This window comes from Oryzias latipes, chromosome 21, assembly GCF_002234675.1.
Source record: "Oryzias latipes chromosome 21, ASM223467v1".
Taxonomy (NCBI): domain Eukaryota; kingdom Metazoa; phylum Chordata; class Actinopteri; order Beloniformes; family Adrianichthyidae; genus Oryzias; species Oryzias latipes.
This window is the reverse complement of record NC_019879.2, coordinates 9,745,566-9,761,458: the sequence shown is the minus strand read 5'-3', so window position 1 is coordinate 9,761,458 and position 15,893 is coordinate 9,745,566. Positions and strand designations below refer to the sequence as shown.

General features: G+C 40.7%; 1 protein-coding gene across 6 annotated transcripts in view; it reads left to right on the top strand.

The window, feature by feature from the left end:
• The window catches only part of LOC101172289 (probable phospholipid-transporting ATPase IH), a 39,425-nt gene extending 23,856 nt beyond the window's left edge, over positions 1 to 15,569 (top strand). Inside the window, exons 16-31 of one of the 6 annotated variants that reach the window (XM_023950621.1) lie at positions 433 to 506; positions 592 to 695; positions 1,047 to 1,228; positions 1,651 to 1,884; positions 1,978 to 2,155; positions 2,231 to 2,333; positions 4,307 to 4,452; positions 4,759 to 4,818; positions 5,536 to 5,663; positions 5,745 to 5,880; positions 6,339 to 6,362; positions 7,477 to 7,542; positions 7,675 to 7,778; positions 9,144 to 9,309; positions 11,548 to 11,732; positions 13,022 to 13,169. In XM_023950621.1, coding sequence (XP_023806389.1) covers positions 433 to 506; positions 592 to 695; positions 1,047 to 1,228; positions 1,651 to 1,884; positions 1,978 to 2,155; positions 2,231 to 2,333; positions 4,307 to 4,452; positions 4,759 to 4,818; positions 5,536 to 5,663; positions 5,745 to 5,880; positions 6,339 to 6,362; positions 7,477 to 7,542; positions 7,675 to 7,778; positions 9,144 to 9,309; positions 11,548 to 11,721 — 1,879 coding nt within the window. In that variant the 3' untranslated portion in view covers positions 11,722 to 11,732; positions 13,022 to 13,169. Of the gene's footprint in view, positions 1 to 432; positions 507 to 591; positions 696 to 1,046; positions 1,229 to 1,650; positions 1,885 to 1,977; positions 2,156 to 2,230; positions 2,334 to 4,306; positions 4,453 to 4,758; positions 4,819 to 5,535; positions 5,664 to 5,744; positions 5,881 to 6,338; positions 6,363 to 7,476; positions 7,543 to 7,674; positions 7,779 to 9,143; positions 9,310 to 10,286; positions 10,402 to 11,547; positions 11,733 to 13,021 lie in introns of those variants that run through there. The other 5 variants (XM_023950623.1, XM_023950624.1, XM_023950619.1 and 2 more) reach the window with 5 other exon arrangements.
• Positions 15,570 to 15,893: the final 324 nt, after the last annotated feature.

The window sequence follows — 15,893 nt, the reverse complement described above, 5'->3', positions numbered from 1 at the left end:
ATGTTCTCCTGGAGGAACCGGAAGAGAAGCTCAGGGGTTCTGGACATCCTCACTAATACTGCTGCATATAATGCTGTGATGCAGCTCCATCAAGACCTGATTTAAAAACATTGCAAACAGCATGTCTCCTCACCTCTATTAAAGCTGTACAGGGTGTTCTAAAATTGCTTCCAGCCTGTTGAAAGTTCCAAAGCTTAACATGAACTTATTATTTATTGCCAGAAAATAAACTTTATTTTAATTCATTTTTTGCCAAATGATCAAATGAAAGCTTTTATTATTATAAAATAGCAGTTTTATTTTTGCATATTGTCTTTTTTTCTTCATCTTTTTGCACCACTTCATTCTGGCAACTTTAAAGAAACATTTCTGCAGAAACTAGAGGGCCAGCAAGACCTACGTGACTTACACACTGACACCATCTCTTCTCAGGTTCGAGCTGCTCCATGTGCTCAACTTTGACTCCGTCAGGAGGAGAATGAGTGTCATAGTTAGGTCGAGCTCAGGTGAGATTTTGCAGCAGGGCCGCGTAAACAAAGTTTGGAACTGTGTCACGGCGTGTAAACTCCTTTGTGTTGTCTGTGTTCTTAGGAGAATACCTGCTGTTCTGCAAAGGGGCCGACTCGTCCATTTTTCCTCTAGTTGTATCCGGAAAGGTGGAGCAAGTGAAAGCCAGAGTGGAGCAGAATGCTGTAGTAAGTAAACAGGAACTGTTTTTTTTTTACAGTAAATTGTGATGCATTATATCATTAGCAATGAAGCAAAGAATGAGTAAAAAATATAATGTAGATACAGGTTAAGTTTACATTTTTAGCTGAATGCATTTCCTTTTTGTTTTAAATAAAAAAAAAATCATGCTGCAAGGGTTAAAGATCAGTACTAAAGTCTCACTCTGATCATATTTTGATCTATTTTAAAAGCAGGCCCAGTGGTCTTTTAACTATGATTATGCCATTTTTAGCCAAAAAAAAAAAAAAATGTTTTTGATAATTTGTTAATAGACACAAATATTAAAGTCTTCTTCTCTTGTTCCACGTTAAAACCAGGAGGGGCTGCGGACTCTGTGCGTGGCATACCGAAGGTTGTCAGAGTCGGAGTATCTGGAGGCGAGTCACCGGCTGACCGAAGCTAAGATAGCCCTGCAGGACAGGGAACAGAGGCTCGCTCAGACCTATGACATCATCGAGAGGGAATTTGTTCTCCTGGGTGCCACAGCAGTGGAGGACAGGTTGGTCGATAGTGAGCGAGCAAAGAATGGAAAAAATGTAGGAGCAGTCTAACAGCGGGGGACAGAAGGAGATTAATGAATCATTAAAGCTGACTTCAAAGTAAAAGCGGAAAAAAGAGTCTGTGTGAGCTTTACTGGTGACTTTCAGACATTGCTGCTTTTTGTCTTTTACCCTCCACTGTGCAAAATTATTAGTTGTTTTTTTTCCCAGTAATGAGATAAATGTGTTTATTGACCCTAACTGATTGATCAAGTGCTTGACAGTTTAATTTCCTAATTAATAAACTGCTGACAGGGAAGGGCAGGGGTGGTCGTGCATTGATAAGTTATCACTGGTAGGTAATAGATTGGTTGAAGCTTTGATGGATTGTTCAGCTTCACTCGGCTGAGGCCACAACACTTATTGACTTATTGATGCGCAGGCTCCAGGAGAAAGCTGCAGACACAATTGAGTCTCTCCACAAAGCGGGGATGAAAGTTTGGGTGCTCACCGGGGACAAAATGGAGACGGCAGCAGCCACGTGTTACGCCAGCAAGCTGTTCCGGCGCAGCACACAGATCCTGGAACTGACCAAGAAACGCACTGAGGAGCAGAGCCTGCACGATGTCCTGTTTGATCTGAACAGGACCGTACTCAGACAGCGCTCCATTTCCGGGTATGGACTTTCTCGTTGGCATGTCAGCAGCATTCAGTCTGTTTGTGGTCGTGGTGAATCTTTCCTTTAACCAGGAGGTTTTGTCCTTATTAGCCTGTCAGTAGACTGCCTCGATTTTGGTCTGATCATCGACGGAGCCACTCTTTCTGGAGTATTGAAGCCCAACCAAGACTCTGCTGGTCATGGCAACTACAGAGAGATTTTTTTGGAGATCTGCCGCAACTGTAGCGCCGTTCTCTGCTGTCGCATGGCACCACTGCAGAAAGCCCAGGTGACAAATCTGCCTTCAGTGTGCAAAAAAACGCATAAAGTTCTCCTTGAAATTGAAGTGTTTTTGCTTCTGCAGATTGTGAAGCTAATAAAATCTTCAAAGGAGCACCCGATAACTCTTGCCATTGGCGATGGAGCCAATGACGTCAGTATGATTTTGGAAGCCCATGTGGGCATCGGTGAGTTGAGGCTTTTTTGTTGTTGGTTCAAAATTAACGCGAGTATTTTAACTTTAATCCAGTAATACTGTATTATCCACAATATAGGGCACACCAGATTACGAGGCACACCGTCAATGAATGATCTATTTTTAAACTTTTGTCATATGTAAGGCACACTGGATTATAAGGCGCATTCAGGGAGACAAAAGAGTCAGAGATGAGTCAGTCAGTCAGACTTTATTAACTGCGTTCACAGGAACTATAGAGCTTGTTTGTAACATGCTGGCCATGTTAGAAGCGTTTGCCATGTAAGCATTTTCACGATACCTGCAACTCCCAACCTTGTTTGTAACAGGTAAAATACAAACTGATACTGCTAAAACAGAAGCTACTGTGACTACACTAAGGCTACGTTCACACTGCTGGCGGAAACGACCCAATTCCAATTTTTTTGCCCCTATGCGACCTGTATCTGATCTTTTCATGACGGTCTGAACGACACAGATACGATCTTTTCAAATGTGACCCAGGCCAATTGAATATGTGGTCCTGAGTCCGATACGTATCCGATCTTTTGAAATGCGACCTCCATCTGATCGGCCAGGCCACATGTATCCGAACCGTACGTCATCGATACGCTACAAACGTCATCATTCTGCGTTGAAGTAGGCGGGAACGAGAGCATAAACATCAACCATGTCAGTGGAAGGGAAGCGAGGTCACCGATTTGATTAATATTTGGGGTGACAGCTCTATTCAGGCCAAACTCAAGGCTCTTATCGCAACCGGACGGTTTTTGAAAAAATTTCCTGCGCAATGGTCGAGCTTGGTGTTGAACCTTTCCCGCAATTACTTTTTTTTTTTTCCCTTTCCGACCGTGGTCAGAAGCATGGGGGACCCAACGCGGATCCTCCTCCGGGGTTCACTTCCCTGTTCGGACCCTTAGATTCTCCAGAGTGGGTTTATAAAGAGTCAATAGCAGTTCTGCTGGGGGGAGCCTTCTTTTATTACCATTCTCCTTCCTCCGTAACACACAACATGAATGCGCGCCCCCACTGCCCCTCTCACTCCCTCCTGCGCTGTACACGCTCTCTCCTCTCTTACACACACACACACGCGGCCCCAGCACATTCACATCCCCATACCACAACAGTGGTTACAGACGATCCTGGCTCCATTGCCTTCTTAAAATGAGAAGATTGTAATTGTGCTGGCTCCTTTGTGGAAATAAATGTAATAATGAAAAAAGAGCTCCGCTGTTGACAACACTGTTGTTGACATCCATTGTTAAGGTTAGCTACTTCAGCAAACAACGAGTGATGTCAATCACCGTTGAGTACTCTTCTACTTATGCGGGTCACTCTTGGGTCATTTCACGGTCACACAGGAGATCACAAAAGTTTGCATTTAATTGGAAATGTGAACGGCCTTGCAAAAAAATCGAATTATTTCAAAAAATTGGAATTGAGCAATAAGCCCCGCAGTGTGAACGTAGTCTAAATTTTAACCTTGCTGGTAACACATAAAACAGTCGGACACCCCTACAAGTTAACCACGTTGGCATATACAAAACATCCAACCTTCTTTTCAATTCACGAAAAAACAGACTGATATTTTGACAGAGATCTGTGTACCTTTCAAAATTGCTTTAACATCATTAAGCTATTTCAGAATTGACAAAGCCTCTTGGATAAGAGGTGAAACGTCTTCCAACTTTAAAACCAAGTCCAGATGACATCCCCTAAACCTACTACAATTAACATCATTAAGCGCAACCATAATTAAACCATTTATAATGCGCTCTGTTGTCATTTTTTAAAAATTATGGCTTTTAAGTGTGCATTGCAATGCTTAAATAATATAATTCATCTACTTTGCTTATACATAGCGCTACATTTGTACCAAATAAAACCTAAACAATCTAAACAAGGTCATTGTGGTTTTCCTAGAGTTTACACCACAGGTTGTTTCTTTATGGTGTTTTTCCTCAGGCATAATGGGTAAAGAAGGCCGACAAGCAGCTAGAAACAGTGACTACGCCATCCCCAAATTTAAACACTTAAAGAAGATGCTACTGGTTCACGGCCACTACTACTACATCAGAATTGCTGAGTTGGTTCAGTACTTCTTCTACAAGGTACCGGCCAAATATGAGGCTCACACGCTTTAATCACTCCATCAAACTCATTGGGAAAGTCATAAAGAACCAGATTATCTTGTTAATGTAAAAATGATCGACATCATAAGTCACTTGTTCAACATTTCCTGGATTCTGTGAAAATCATCATGGGTGTCCTCTGCGGCCAGTAGAGCCCTGCTAACCCATTCATTTGCTTCTATTTGCCAATCGATATGAAGTGAATTGTGTGAATGATTGCATTTAATAGCATATGCTTTTTTCACAGACTCATGACTTTATTTTTCTCGTCTTTTCTGTTCCCAGAATGTTTGCTTCATTTTTCCTCAGTTCCTTTACCAATTCTTCTGTGGGTTCTCACAGCAGGTGAGTTCTTTATACTGCATTTATGCTGATTCATGGCTGCAGGCAGCAGAAGAGTGGGATCACACCCAACAAAGAAAAATGATGTGAAGTGTGAAAAGCCCAAGAAAGTTTGTGTTTAAATAGCTGTGGTTACATGGACAAAAGTATTTGGAATGAACGCCTAATCAGAATAAAAATGTGTCATGTAAACATGCCGTTCTGAATATTCTGCCCCAATCAGACTCATTAGGATCAAAATGTCTTTCCTATCTAGATAGGTGGGTTATGACAATTGTTGAGCCGATTGTGGTGCATATAAACAGTTTATTCCCAGGAGGACCGTGTCTCTGAGCAGAGGAGCGGCTCTGGGACGGTTTGTGAGCTAACGGAGGCAGCTTTTGAATGGAGAAATGCCGCGCATTCCTGAGAAACCATGTTAACAATCATGTGAATTCATGTGGACCAATCACTGTTTACTGTCTGGCTGCAGCATGCCAGTGTCCGCATCGGAAAAATTGACGACTGAATTTACTTCAATTCATTTGAGCTGGAAGTAAACCATTATCTTTTAATGATGTCACCCTCACTCAGTCCAGTTCTCTTATACAGTCAGTGGTTACTAAGCTCTAAAAAGTGCTTAACAAATAAAGTTTGATTTAAGGGAACAAATTCAAAGACATTAGTTAACAAAGAGTTTACTTTTCAATTTCTGATGACTGCGTTTTGTTCCGTCTGCAGCCTCTGTACGACACCGCCTATTTAACACTGTACAACATCAGCTTCACCTCGCTCCCCATCCTCCTGTACAGCCTGGTGGAGCAGCACGTCACTATGGAGACACTGAAGAGGGAGCCCTCCTTGTACAGGTGAGGTCAGAAGATCTTACCAAGCCGCCCTTCTTCCAGACCCCCAGGGATAGCATGCTTGCTTGTGCTTGTCTGTCTCAGGGACATTGCAAAGAATGCTCTCCTCCGCTGGCCTGCCTTCCTTTATTGGACGTGCCTGGGTGTGTTTGACGCCGTCATCTTCTTCTTTGGTGCCTACTTCCTCTTTGACAACACCACCTTCACCAGCAATGGCCAGGTGAGGCTCTGTGTCAAAGATGGAGCATATAACAGATTAAATTTCAGTAGCTGTGCGAGATGTTTGTTGGAGAAGAAAATAGATTTGAGGTTTTCAAAGGAGCTCACTCATCTTCACTGGAGAGTCATTCATGTGGGATTAGGGGCAGTGGGTGTCCGGCTTCTGTGTCAGTAGCCCTGCAATGGTAAAGGTGTTGTCCCCCATAGATCAGCAACACTGGATCTCCATTCATATTTACAGCGCAATAGCATCTTTCTCTGTATTATTGATTTGGACCATGTCAACAGTTTTGATTGCCTTTAGTCTTGTTTTTTTTTTTTCTTTTAAGTTAAGACATTCTAAAATTCATTTTACCCGTTGTCCTGATTCTTTTCTCTTTTCTTTCCCTCTACCCCCCCTTTTCTCTGCTTCTTCTCTTTTTATTTCGCTTTTGTCGTTGTTGTCTTCCTCTTCTTCAGCTTATGACCACCAACACACAGATGGTAAGCCTGTCTCTCTCCCTGACGGCCCTTTCTGTCTTTCACGCCCCTTCTTTTTTGTTTCCGTCGGTTCATTTCCCTTTTTAATTCAACCATTTCATCCCGTTCCATCCTTCCTCGCTTTCATTTCAATGTGTAGTTTTCTAGTGCTCCATTACCCCCTCCTGTACTCTACAAAGACCTGCATCCTGCAAAGTCTTCAATCTCAACAAGCCCACAGCCTAGTAAACATTGTAGGTGCTTCTGTCTTTGTGTTTTGTGGTAGTAAATAAAAGATGTAGTATAGATTGAAACCATGCATCTGTTTGTCTCTTGTCTGCTGTGTTTGTCTGCACTTTTCTGTTTACATGTGTTTTCGCATTTGTGCCAAAAGTTCTTGGGATTGTTTTTCTTTCTGTCTTATTTTTAAAGACCCACTCTGATGAAAATTGTTTTTTTTGGGTTTTTAATGGCATTTTTGGCATTTTTCAAATGAAAGAGGACATATATTAAGATATTTTAGCTCAAAAATGCATTTCTTTATTCAGATCGTTGGGAATGAGGAGCAGATATGCAGTTTGACCGGACTTGTGGCGTAGAAAATAGCTCAGAGGGGAATTTCAAATGAACTACTGCCGCTCTGCAGAAACTATGTCCTAGAAATGTCTTATTTTTGGCTAAAAATGGCATAATCATAATTGAGACAACTGCTTTAAAATTGCTCAAAGGTTATCGGGGTGGGACTTTAAACAATAAAAACAAAATTTTAATGTATTTTTTCTCAAATGTTGCAAAAGATGAAGGCTTTTTTCCGCCAAGTGTGTAATTTTCTTGGTACTAATAACCAGCTGTAGCTGTTACATAAGTGAAATAGTTTCCTGGCCTTGAGCTCCATGTCTCCTCGCCCTCCTTCCTCTTTCATGCTCCCATCGCATCTGTTCATTAATGATGTTTGGCTTAATTAGGATTTTAGTTTGAAGTAAGATACAAATTCTACAGGAAAGTCTTTTGTATGTTTAAAGTTTATAAACCTTGAGAAATAGTTTGGAAAAATGTTCTTTTTATCATTTTATTAATGCTTGCATCCTCACTGCATCATCATAGGAGGCTTTAACTATCTTCTTATTTTTCTCCACAGATGTTTGGGAACTGGACGTTTGGCACTCTCGTTTTTACTGTACTCGTCTTCACTGTTACACTCAAGGTGTGTGTGTTGCCCAAAAAGTATTTCAGATTTAAGTAAATACACTGACTACCTTGTGTTCACAAAACGTGAAGGCTGCTTGTTTTCTCGATCTGGGTTTTCCTTGTTGTTCATTAATTGTGTTTGTTTCAGCTTGCCTTGGACACACACCACTGGACGTGGATCAATCACTTTGTCATCTGGGGCTCCTTACTGTTTTATGTTATTTTCTCTCTGCTCTGGGGTGGCATCATTTGGTAATTACATGCTTTGATTTACGTAAGGGATGTATCACTGGGCTGCAACAGCTCGTGACAAACTGCAGACAATGAGCAAGGCAGCAAAATTTTCGAAAAACCTGCAAGGTTCTTTACTTTTTTATGGAAAAGCAACCTTGTGTCAATGGAATTTATGTTGAGTTTTTTCAGGAAAGGCATTTTGGGAACATGATTGTCTTACAGTTGAGTGCAAGTTTATCTGAAATTTATTGTTTTGAGTCTCTGGCTAGTTTTGAAGTCCCACTCGGATAATCTTTTCATCTATTTTAAAATATTCCCAGTGGTCGTTTAATTATTATTGTGCAAGTGCAAAATCCAACTTGTGTCGCTTTTTAGGACATAGTTTCTGCAGAGCAGCAATAGTTCATCAGAAATTCCCCTCTGAGTTGTGGGTGGGACTGTTGCTGTGGAGCAACCCCAACCCCCCTTCCCCTCCCCCTCCCTGTTCTGATCAGATTGGAGCAGCAAGTTCTTTTTTTTTATTTGAAGCTGCATTTTTTCATCTGCTCCTGATTCACAACGATTTGAATAAAGACATACTCAGAAATGCCGTTTTTAGCTTTATTTTCTTTATAAATCTTATCAGAAAAATGCCAAAAGAACATGTTAAAAAAACACCAGAAACACAATTTTCATCGGAGTGGGTCTTTAAAAAAACTTCAAGCAGCGTTTTCATTTGAGTTTTACAGACTACCTCGAACATATTTGAGAGTTCTCAGTTTCTATTTACAAATTAGGCAACAATCTTCATTTAAAACAATGAAAGACCTTGAAATCCTTTGACACTAGCTCAGTGTCCTGGTGGGGGAGTGTCTGCCCTGAGACTGGGAAGTTGTGGCTTTAAATCCATGGTCTTACCAATGTGACTCGTTGCCTCCCTGCTTGACATTCAGTACTATAGGGCTGGATTGGGGGGTGGGAGGGGGGGTTGTTAAACCACAAAATGTAGCTCATCCCTAGGGGATGTGTCAAATGTAGAGAACAAAATTCACATTATCTGTGACAATTAGTGGGACTTTGTAACTCAAGTAAAAATTTTCTCTGAAACTAAAGTAAACTACGGTTCCTTTTTAAATATTTAAAAGTTGACCTGACATTACAGGCATTCAAATTTCTAAACAAAAAATGTACCCCTATCAAATTTTAGCTGAAATGCTGTTGGGACTTGCATTCTATAGCAATTTACTGTGATTTCAATGAAAACTTTATTAGTTATTTTGAATATCTTGTCCCCGTCTTGTTGTAAGCTGTTGGATCCCATGAGATACAAATCTTTACATTAATGAGGTGACTGTTGATGGCTCCGGTTTCAAATCTCCATCTCTTTCTGCTGTTGCTTCTCAGGCCCTTCCTGAACTATCAGAGGATGTACTACGTCTTTATGCAGATGCTGTCCAGTGGGCCGGCCTGGCTCAGCATCATACTCCTCATTACAGTCAGCTTGTTGCCAGATGTCATCAAAAAGGTCCTTTGCAGAGCCGTCTGTCCCACAGCCAGTGAAAATGCACAGGTACGATCCTCACATAGGCGCAAAGTTGGCCTTTGATCATAGACTGTGGAGGTTTAGTCCTTTTCAAAGGCATTGTGCTGTTGTAAAATCATTCCCACACATATAATCTAGTTTTGCATCTGCAAACAAATTAGTTTAAACATTCTTTTGTGTATTTGCATTACCAATTGGTGCTTTTTTGAAAATATTCACAGCTGAAAAAATGTCTTGTTTTCAGAAATATTTAGACGTCCTCATAACAGCACATGCACTACTATCTGTGCTCACACAGATCTATAGACAGAAACTCCAGTCACAACCTCAGACTTGTGATGTAATCTGATTGTAACACGTCACATCGATCAATGGAATGGATCTTTCCATCATGACTGTAATGAACTGTGTTGTGCACACTTCAAAAGCCCCACTGTGTGTGATCTTAAAGGCTGTCTGCCTCGATGGAGCCCTTTTTATGGTTCACTTCACTGCAGTCACATGCAATCGGATTAGCTGGTCAGGGTTGCAGAAAAAACGTGTGCGTGTGCGCACTTACAGAATGTTGCTTGTAAATGGTCCTGCCTACTACTCAGTTGTTGTTTTTTTATTACCAAAAGGCTTTTTAAACGAGCACAAATTGGTTTTAGGAAAAGCACAAAATGATTCAGAATTTATCCTTTTATTTGTTGAAGCAAAACGTATTTACATGAATGGAAATGTTACAACTGCAAAAGACTAGAATAGAACTCCAAATTAGACTTGATTACATTGTGACATTATTGGATTATGTAAATTAGCTAAAGTCTTTATTAAAAATATCAATACTTTTTCTTTTTTTCCTTCTCTCATCACTTTTTGTCCTCACCTTAATCAAACTTCTCCATAACTTTCTCCTTATCCCAACCACTGCCATCATGCTACTTTCTTGCCCTTCCCTTTAATATCCCCTCCCCTCGTCTTTTATGTCTGGTTTGCACTCATTTCCCCTTTGGGGTAACTAGTCCACTCGCCCGTGCCTTACTGTGGAGCCCTCCACCATCTTCATGCTTTCTCAGTCCTCTAGCAGAATGAGTTTCTGATTGGCCCACAGAGACGAGGGAGGAGCAGAAAGAGGAGGTGAATCTCTATCTCTTTTAAGCCTTTACCTCTGTGCATGGCTGCATGGCCCAGCAGAAGCCAATTGTACGTAAAAAATAATAATGATAATGGTCAAACTAACCAGCTACTGGTGGAGCAGCAAGCTTTGGTTTCTAGGTCTGGTAAGTAGTCGTTTAGTGTTTTTGAAAAAGTTTGCATGAACGACACCGGATGTTTCAAATCCTCGCTTTGTCCCTTACGTTGTTAAATTACGTTATGTTTTAATGGCATATAGAGATTATTTAAATGTTGCCTTTAAGTTTATAGAAAAAAAAAATAATTTGAAATATTTCTCATTTTTCTCCAGTAAACCTGCAAGGTTTTTCCCAACTCAACCCTATTGTAGTGTAATAATTCATGTCGATCTGCACTTAATTACAATTTTAGCTGATAATGTAAAGAAAACTGTAAAAACAACCTTATTTTCCTAACCAGATAAATACATGTAAAGAAAAACCTGCAGTGATTAAAAGATCAACGAAGCACAATAAAGCTTTAACACAGACCCACATTTAAACTAAAACAATCTTGTATTCAGTTAGGATTAAATGACAGCAGATGAAAGATACTAATTTGATTATAGGAGAAATATTTGACATCCACTCTTTGACCATTAATGCATTTTGATGTGGAGAAAAGCAGATTTTCATATCTGCTAATTATGTTACACATTAAATAGTGATGCCTAAAGGGGCAAAGCCGTCTTTCTGCACAACAGATTCAGCTGATTGACATCATTAATTGCTCGAACACTTCACTACTGTAAATTGTTGTGTATTTGCTTTTCTCCCCTTCAGAATCCACTGGATTTACAATATTTGCATCAACAGTTGAAGAGTTAACGATAGCTGAAAGAATGCCAACACTGGAGCTAGCTCTGGTGTAAAAGAGTTAAACATAATAAAGCTAAAAACAAGTGGAAGACTTGAAGTGACATGTTAGCAGAAGATGACAGGTTTACATTTATAGTGTCTCCTCTTTTTCTCAGAAAAGACTTAAATGCAACCAAAGCGCTTCCGTCAGTCACTCTCTAGTGGAGCTGTGTCACAATAGACAGAGGCAACCAGAAACCGTCATGCTATGCGACAAACCAAAAACTTAAAACTGTCTTTGATACCACCAAAGGTAAGGCCCGTGGGGGCGCTGCAGGGCCGTGGGGTTCCCGGCTCCTCCGCTGAAAGTGGAAGCAGTGAGAGGGACCTGCCTCACCCTCTTAGGACTTGTGACGTCTCGCAAACGCAAACCCGCAGCTCGGCAACCCTTACCTCCCCCACCTCATCCCCACCTTCCAGTGGGTGAGGGTCGCCATGGTAACATCATGCAGGGAGTGTGGGGTGTTTATAAGGCTTCTGCCATGTTGCTTTTTGGCTGCTGTGAGCTGCATGTGGAGTTGTGGGTTAGATATTTTAAAATTATTTTCCAAAAGCTTTTTTTAAACCCACCTTTAAGAACCAGAGGGGCCCACTTAACTCTGATGGAATAGTTTTTAAGCAGGTTGTGCTTTTCAAATCTTTGAAGTCCCACTCAATCACCTTTGATCTATTTTCAAAGTGTTTGCAGTGGTCGTTTTATTATGAAAAAACCTGTGTCGTTTTTCTAGGACTTAGTTTCTGCAGTAGTTCATCAGGAATTCGACTCTAAATTGTGGGTGCGGAGCAACCTCAACCCTCTTCCTATCTTCTCTAACTGAGCTATCTGTTTACACTCTCTCCCACTAGCTTACTGCCCCTCACAACCCCAACCTAACATTACCGGTTATCCAGCCACATAGTTTAGTGCCAGATTCTAGCTCAGGCGAGGAAAACAAAGACATAGGTGGATTTGTTTGTTCACATGTTGATGCATCAGAATGGAGTGCAGCAGGGAGCTTGTGGCCCACCCAGCGTATTTTCTACGTTACAAATACAATCTTGTTCTAACTGCGTTTTTTTGTCTGCTCCTGATTCACTACAATTTTAATAAGAAATCTTTAGAAATGCAGTTTTAAGCTTAATTTTCTCAATATATGTCTTCCATCATCAGAAGAATGCAAGAACATGTAAAAAAAACAACACAATTTTCATCGGAGTGGGTCTTTAAGGATGTCAATTAAGTTAAGTATTAAGTCATCTTATTTATCTTGAGAAGCCAATTGGAAAATTAATTTAGCTTTTTGTTCAAAGATTTCCACTTTTTCAGATTTTTGTTTTTCTTCCTCATTTTAAAGTTTTTGGATTCAAGTAAAAAATTCAAGAATGTACAAAATGTAGGTTAGATTATAGATTATGTATTAGATTTAGATTATGTAAAACGCATATGACAGTGTAAAGGCCCAAAAAAGAAGTATAATCTATATATATTTAGTAAAAAATAAAAGCTTGAATTTTCTTTTGCGTCATCTAACATTGTGCATCACTAAATTTCAGCCTGAGAATTTCCATATTAATTCTTTAAGCTTTTTAGAAAAAGAACCCATATTTTTGTCTTTCTAATCTCACATCTCTGTTAACCTGCCTGCTTGTTGGTTCTGCATGTTTCTGCTCCCCCAAAGTGTTTTCTTTACAGTTTTCTCCTTTCAGTTTTCAGAATTCTCCTTTGATTGTGCCTTATCTCTGTGCAGAATCATGACGAGCTGTTTCCTGATGGCGTGGCAGAGTGGTCCACGTTGTCTTTTGGGCGTTCCTGCAAAGGCACGAGCACAGAATCCTCTCGCCTCAACCTCGGAGCCGCAGAAAAGCTGCCCGTTCTTAGGTCCGACCGTCTCCCCCACAAACTTCTGGCTCATTTGGCCGACGGGGCAGCGGCAGACCTGTGTTCTCTCAGCGCTTACATGCTGCGCCTTTCAGGGGCAGGGTTCGCCTACTACGCTCCAGGACCGGAGACCTCTGTGTAGAGAAGCAAACGTCTTTGTGAATCTCTTAAACTTGTAGAGAAGAAAAGAAAAAAAAAAAAAACAAGATGTTTGTGGTGGTTGTGTTGGAAGAATAGAGTTTTTCTAGATCCAAACAAACTATGTCGATTGACATCAGCGGCGTGGCCGCTCCATGCTCAGTTCACCATGTGCTTTTTCTGAGCTTCACTTATGTGGGCAGCCTCCTCATTTTCATACTTTTGTGGTTCATCGTCTTCTTTAAAATCCAGTCAGACTTCTTCTTTTGTATTCTTTCATCTTTTGCCTGTTCCCCCACGTTCTGTCATCTTTTCAGCTTCTTTGTAAATTTCAGTTACATCTCACGATCTGGCCAAGTAAGGGGAAGCTGTCAAGCTCAGCCCTTTATGTATGCGTGTGTGTGCATGTGCGCAAGAGTATGCACGATTTTTTGCCTGTTCTTGTGTGTTTGTATCGGATACATTTCTGCCTTACTGGGGACACAGCAGCAGACTGGGAGCCAAAGGGGAATAGTTTTTTTTTTTTTCAAAAAGCAAAGTAGGTTTATGACAAAGCCTTATCAACACTCATACACATCACCTGAGGGGAGGAGTCAGAAAGGGGCGTGCAGAATTTTTTTAGCCACCTGCCTTAATTCATAAAACCGTTTTCAGTGGGTTTGCTCCAGCATATTGTGGAATTAAAGAAGCATTCTGTGGTAGACAGTCACCACCATTCTGTCATTTCTCACACTCTTCATCAAGTCTTCTGCCTTCATGCTGGACCACTATCCTCTTCTGGGACTGCAAACGCTGTGTGCCCCCTCCTGCCACCATGTGGCCAGAGAGGGGAGCAGCCTGGGACTGAAATTGGGTTTCGGTGTTGCCGTTGCAACACGCTTGTTTATTTGCTGCCATGCCGTGTGTCATACAAGCGTTATGTCGCAGTACTAAGGTCCTGTAGGCATGATCCGAGGGGTTGTCTCCTGCGTCGCATTAATGCATGGGTTCTTTTGTATTGTTCTGAAATTATTGATGTCAGTCACTGTTTTTATGTACGGATATAACTTAAGGAGTTTTCTATATTTCAGTAAGAGATGGTGTCATAGATATAACACTGCAGCTTGTCATAAGTAGACGAAAGACTTGAATCAGCGACGTCACAATCAAATTAGGAATGTTGAACGGACTTGTCCATCATGTCCTCCAGCTGACGATTGTAGCTCATAATGGATCAATATCTTTTCTGCATTTTTAAACAGAGCATGTATCTTTTTTGTTTCTTGTTTTCATAACAGAACTTTTTGGTCGCTGAGAAAACTAGATTCTAGAAGTCCTGAATGTGAGATTTTGGAGCATTTTTTTGTACGTTTATACGTTTTATTTTCACACAGATTGCCATCTACCAGCTTGTATAGATTCAAGAAAAAGTTTTCGATATTTTTCTATGGGGTTTAAAAAGTCTAAATTTTAGTAACACCCCCCCCCCCCCCCCCCCCCATCTAAGCCTCCAAATGTTTTAGGACGTATAGGGAGCTTCACACACCCTGACCTCAAAGGAGACGCCTTGGTGCTTGAATTACAGCGACCCACCTCACCGTGTTGGTGCAATACTGCTTATTCAGCATTCAGCATGTCACATCTACATCATTCGGTGTTCATCAAACATGTTTTTCTCCTCTTTTTTCCTTTTGTACCTGTATGTTTTAACTCTGTTAGAATGTGTGCTCAAGTTTGTAACCAAAATAAGAAGGATAATAATATGACTATGTGATTAGTAGACTCACACTGCACTTTGGGTTTCAACAGCCTAGAAAAAAGGTTTGTCTGTCTGTCAGCAGAAGTTTATCGTTTACTTTTCCTCACAAGTTATTTTTCTAAGACGATTGTGGATGGGAAATAAGAAAGAAAGAAAAAAAAAAAAGACCAAATAAGTCGACTAGGAATGAACTGTGTAGGTGTTCGCCTGTGTCGGTGGGTTTGTTGCACCAGCTTTCATCAGAATGTCAAACGGCTTTTTCTAATTCCATCAGCACAACAGCAGGTGTTCATGTGGTCACTCCTGAGCTCGGCAAAGGTCTGAAATGTTGGCTGCTGTGCTCTGAACAGCATGCTTCATATCACACCTTTAGTATTATGATACTGTTTGTATTACTAAAGATTTCTGAGATTTTCTTTCTCTTTTTGGATAACATTTCAAAGGTCCACGTGTTGACTTTTTGCCAGCCTGTCTGTAGCAAACGAGGGCAAAGCCCTGTTTTGTCATTCTGCCTGTAATAAAGAGAGTGGAGACTATTTCTTTCAGATGTTGATGTTATTAGAGGAGTCACTTACGAGAGTATAATAGATCTGATGATCGATCTGTTCTGCTTCTGTTTTAATGTTGGATGCAAACTGACGGTGTTGACATTTGCAGCCCGTTATTCCTTCTCCTCCTCGCAGGTTTCTGATGGTGTCAGCCTCTGTGGCTCAATCAGGTAATCAGGAATCTTAATTTTTTAAACAAGAGGGTTTTCTTTAAACTTTTTTTTCTATTTAACCTCAGAATACTTCTCTAAACTGTTGTCCTTTTTAGTTTTTTTTCTGTTTGTTTTTAACATCAGCCTCTCTGGATTTGCAGACAG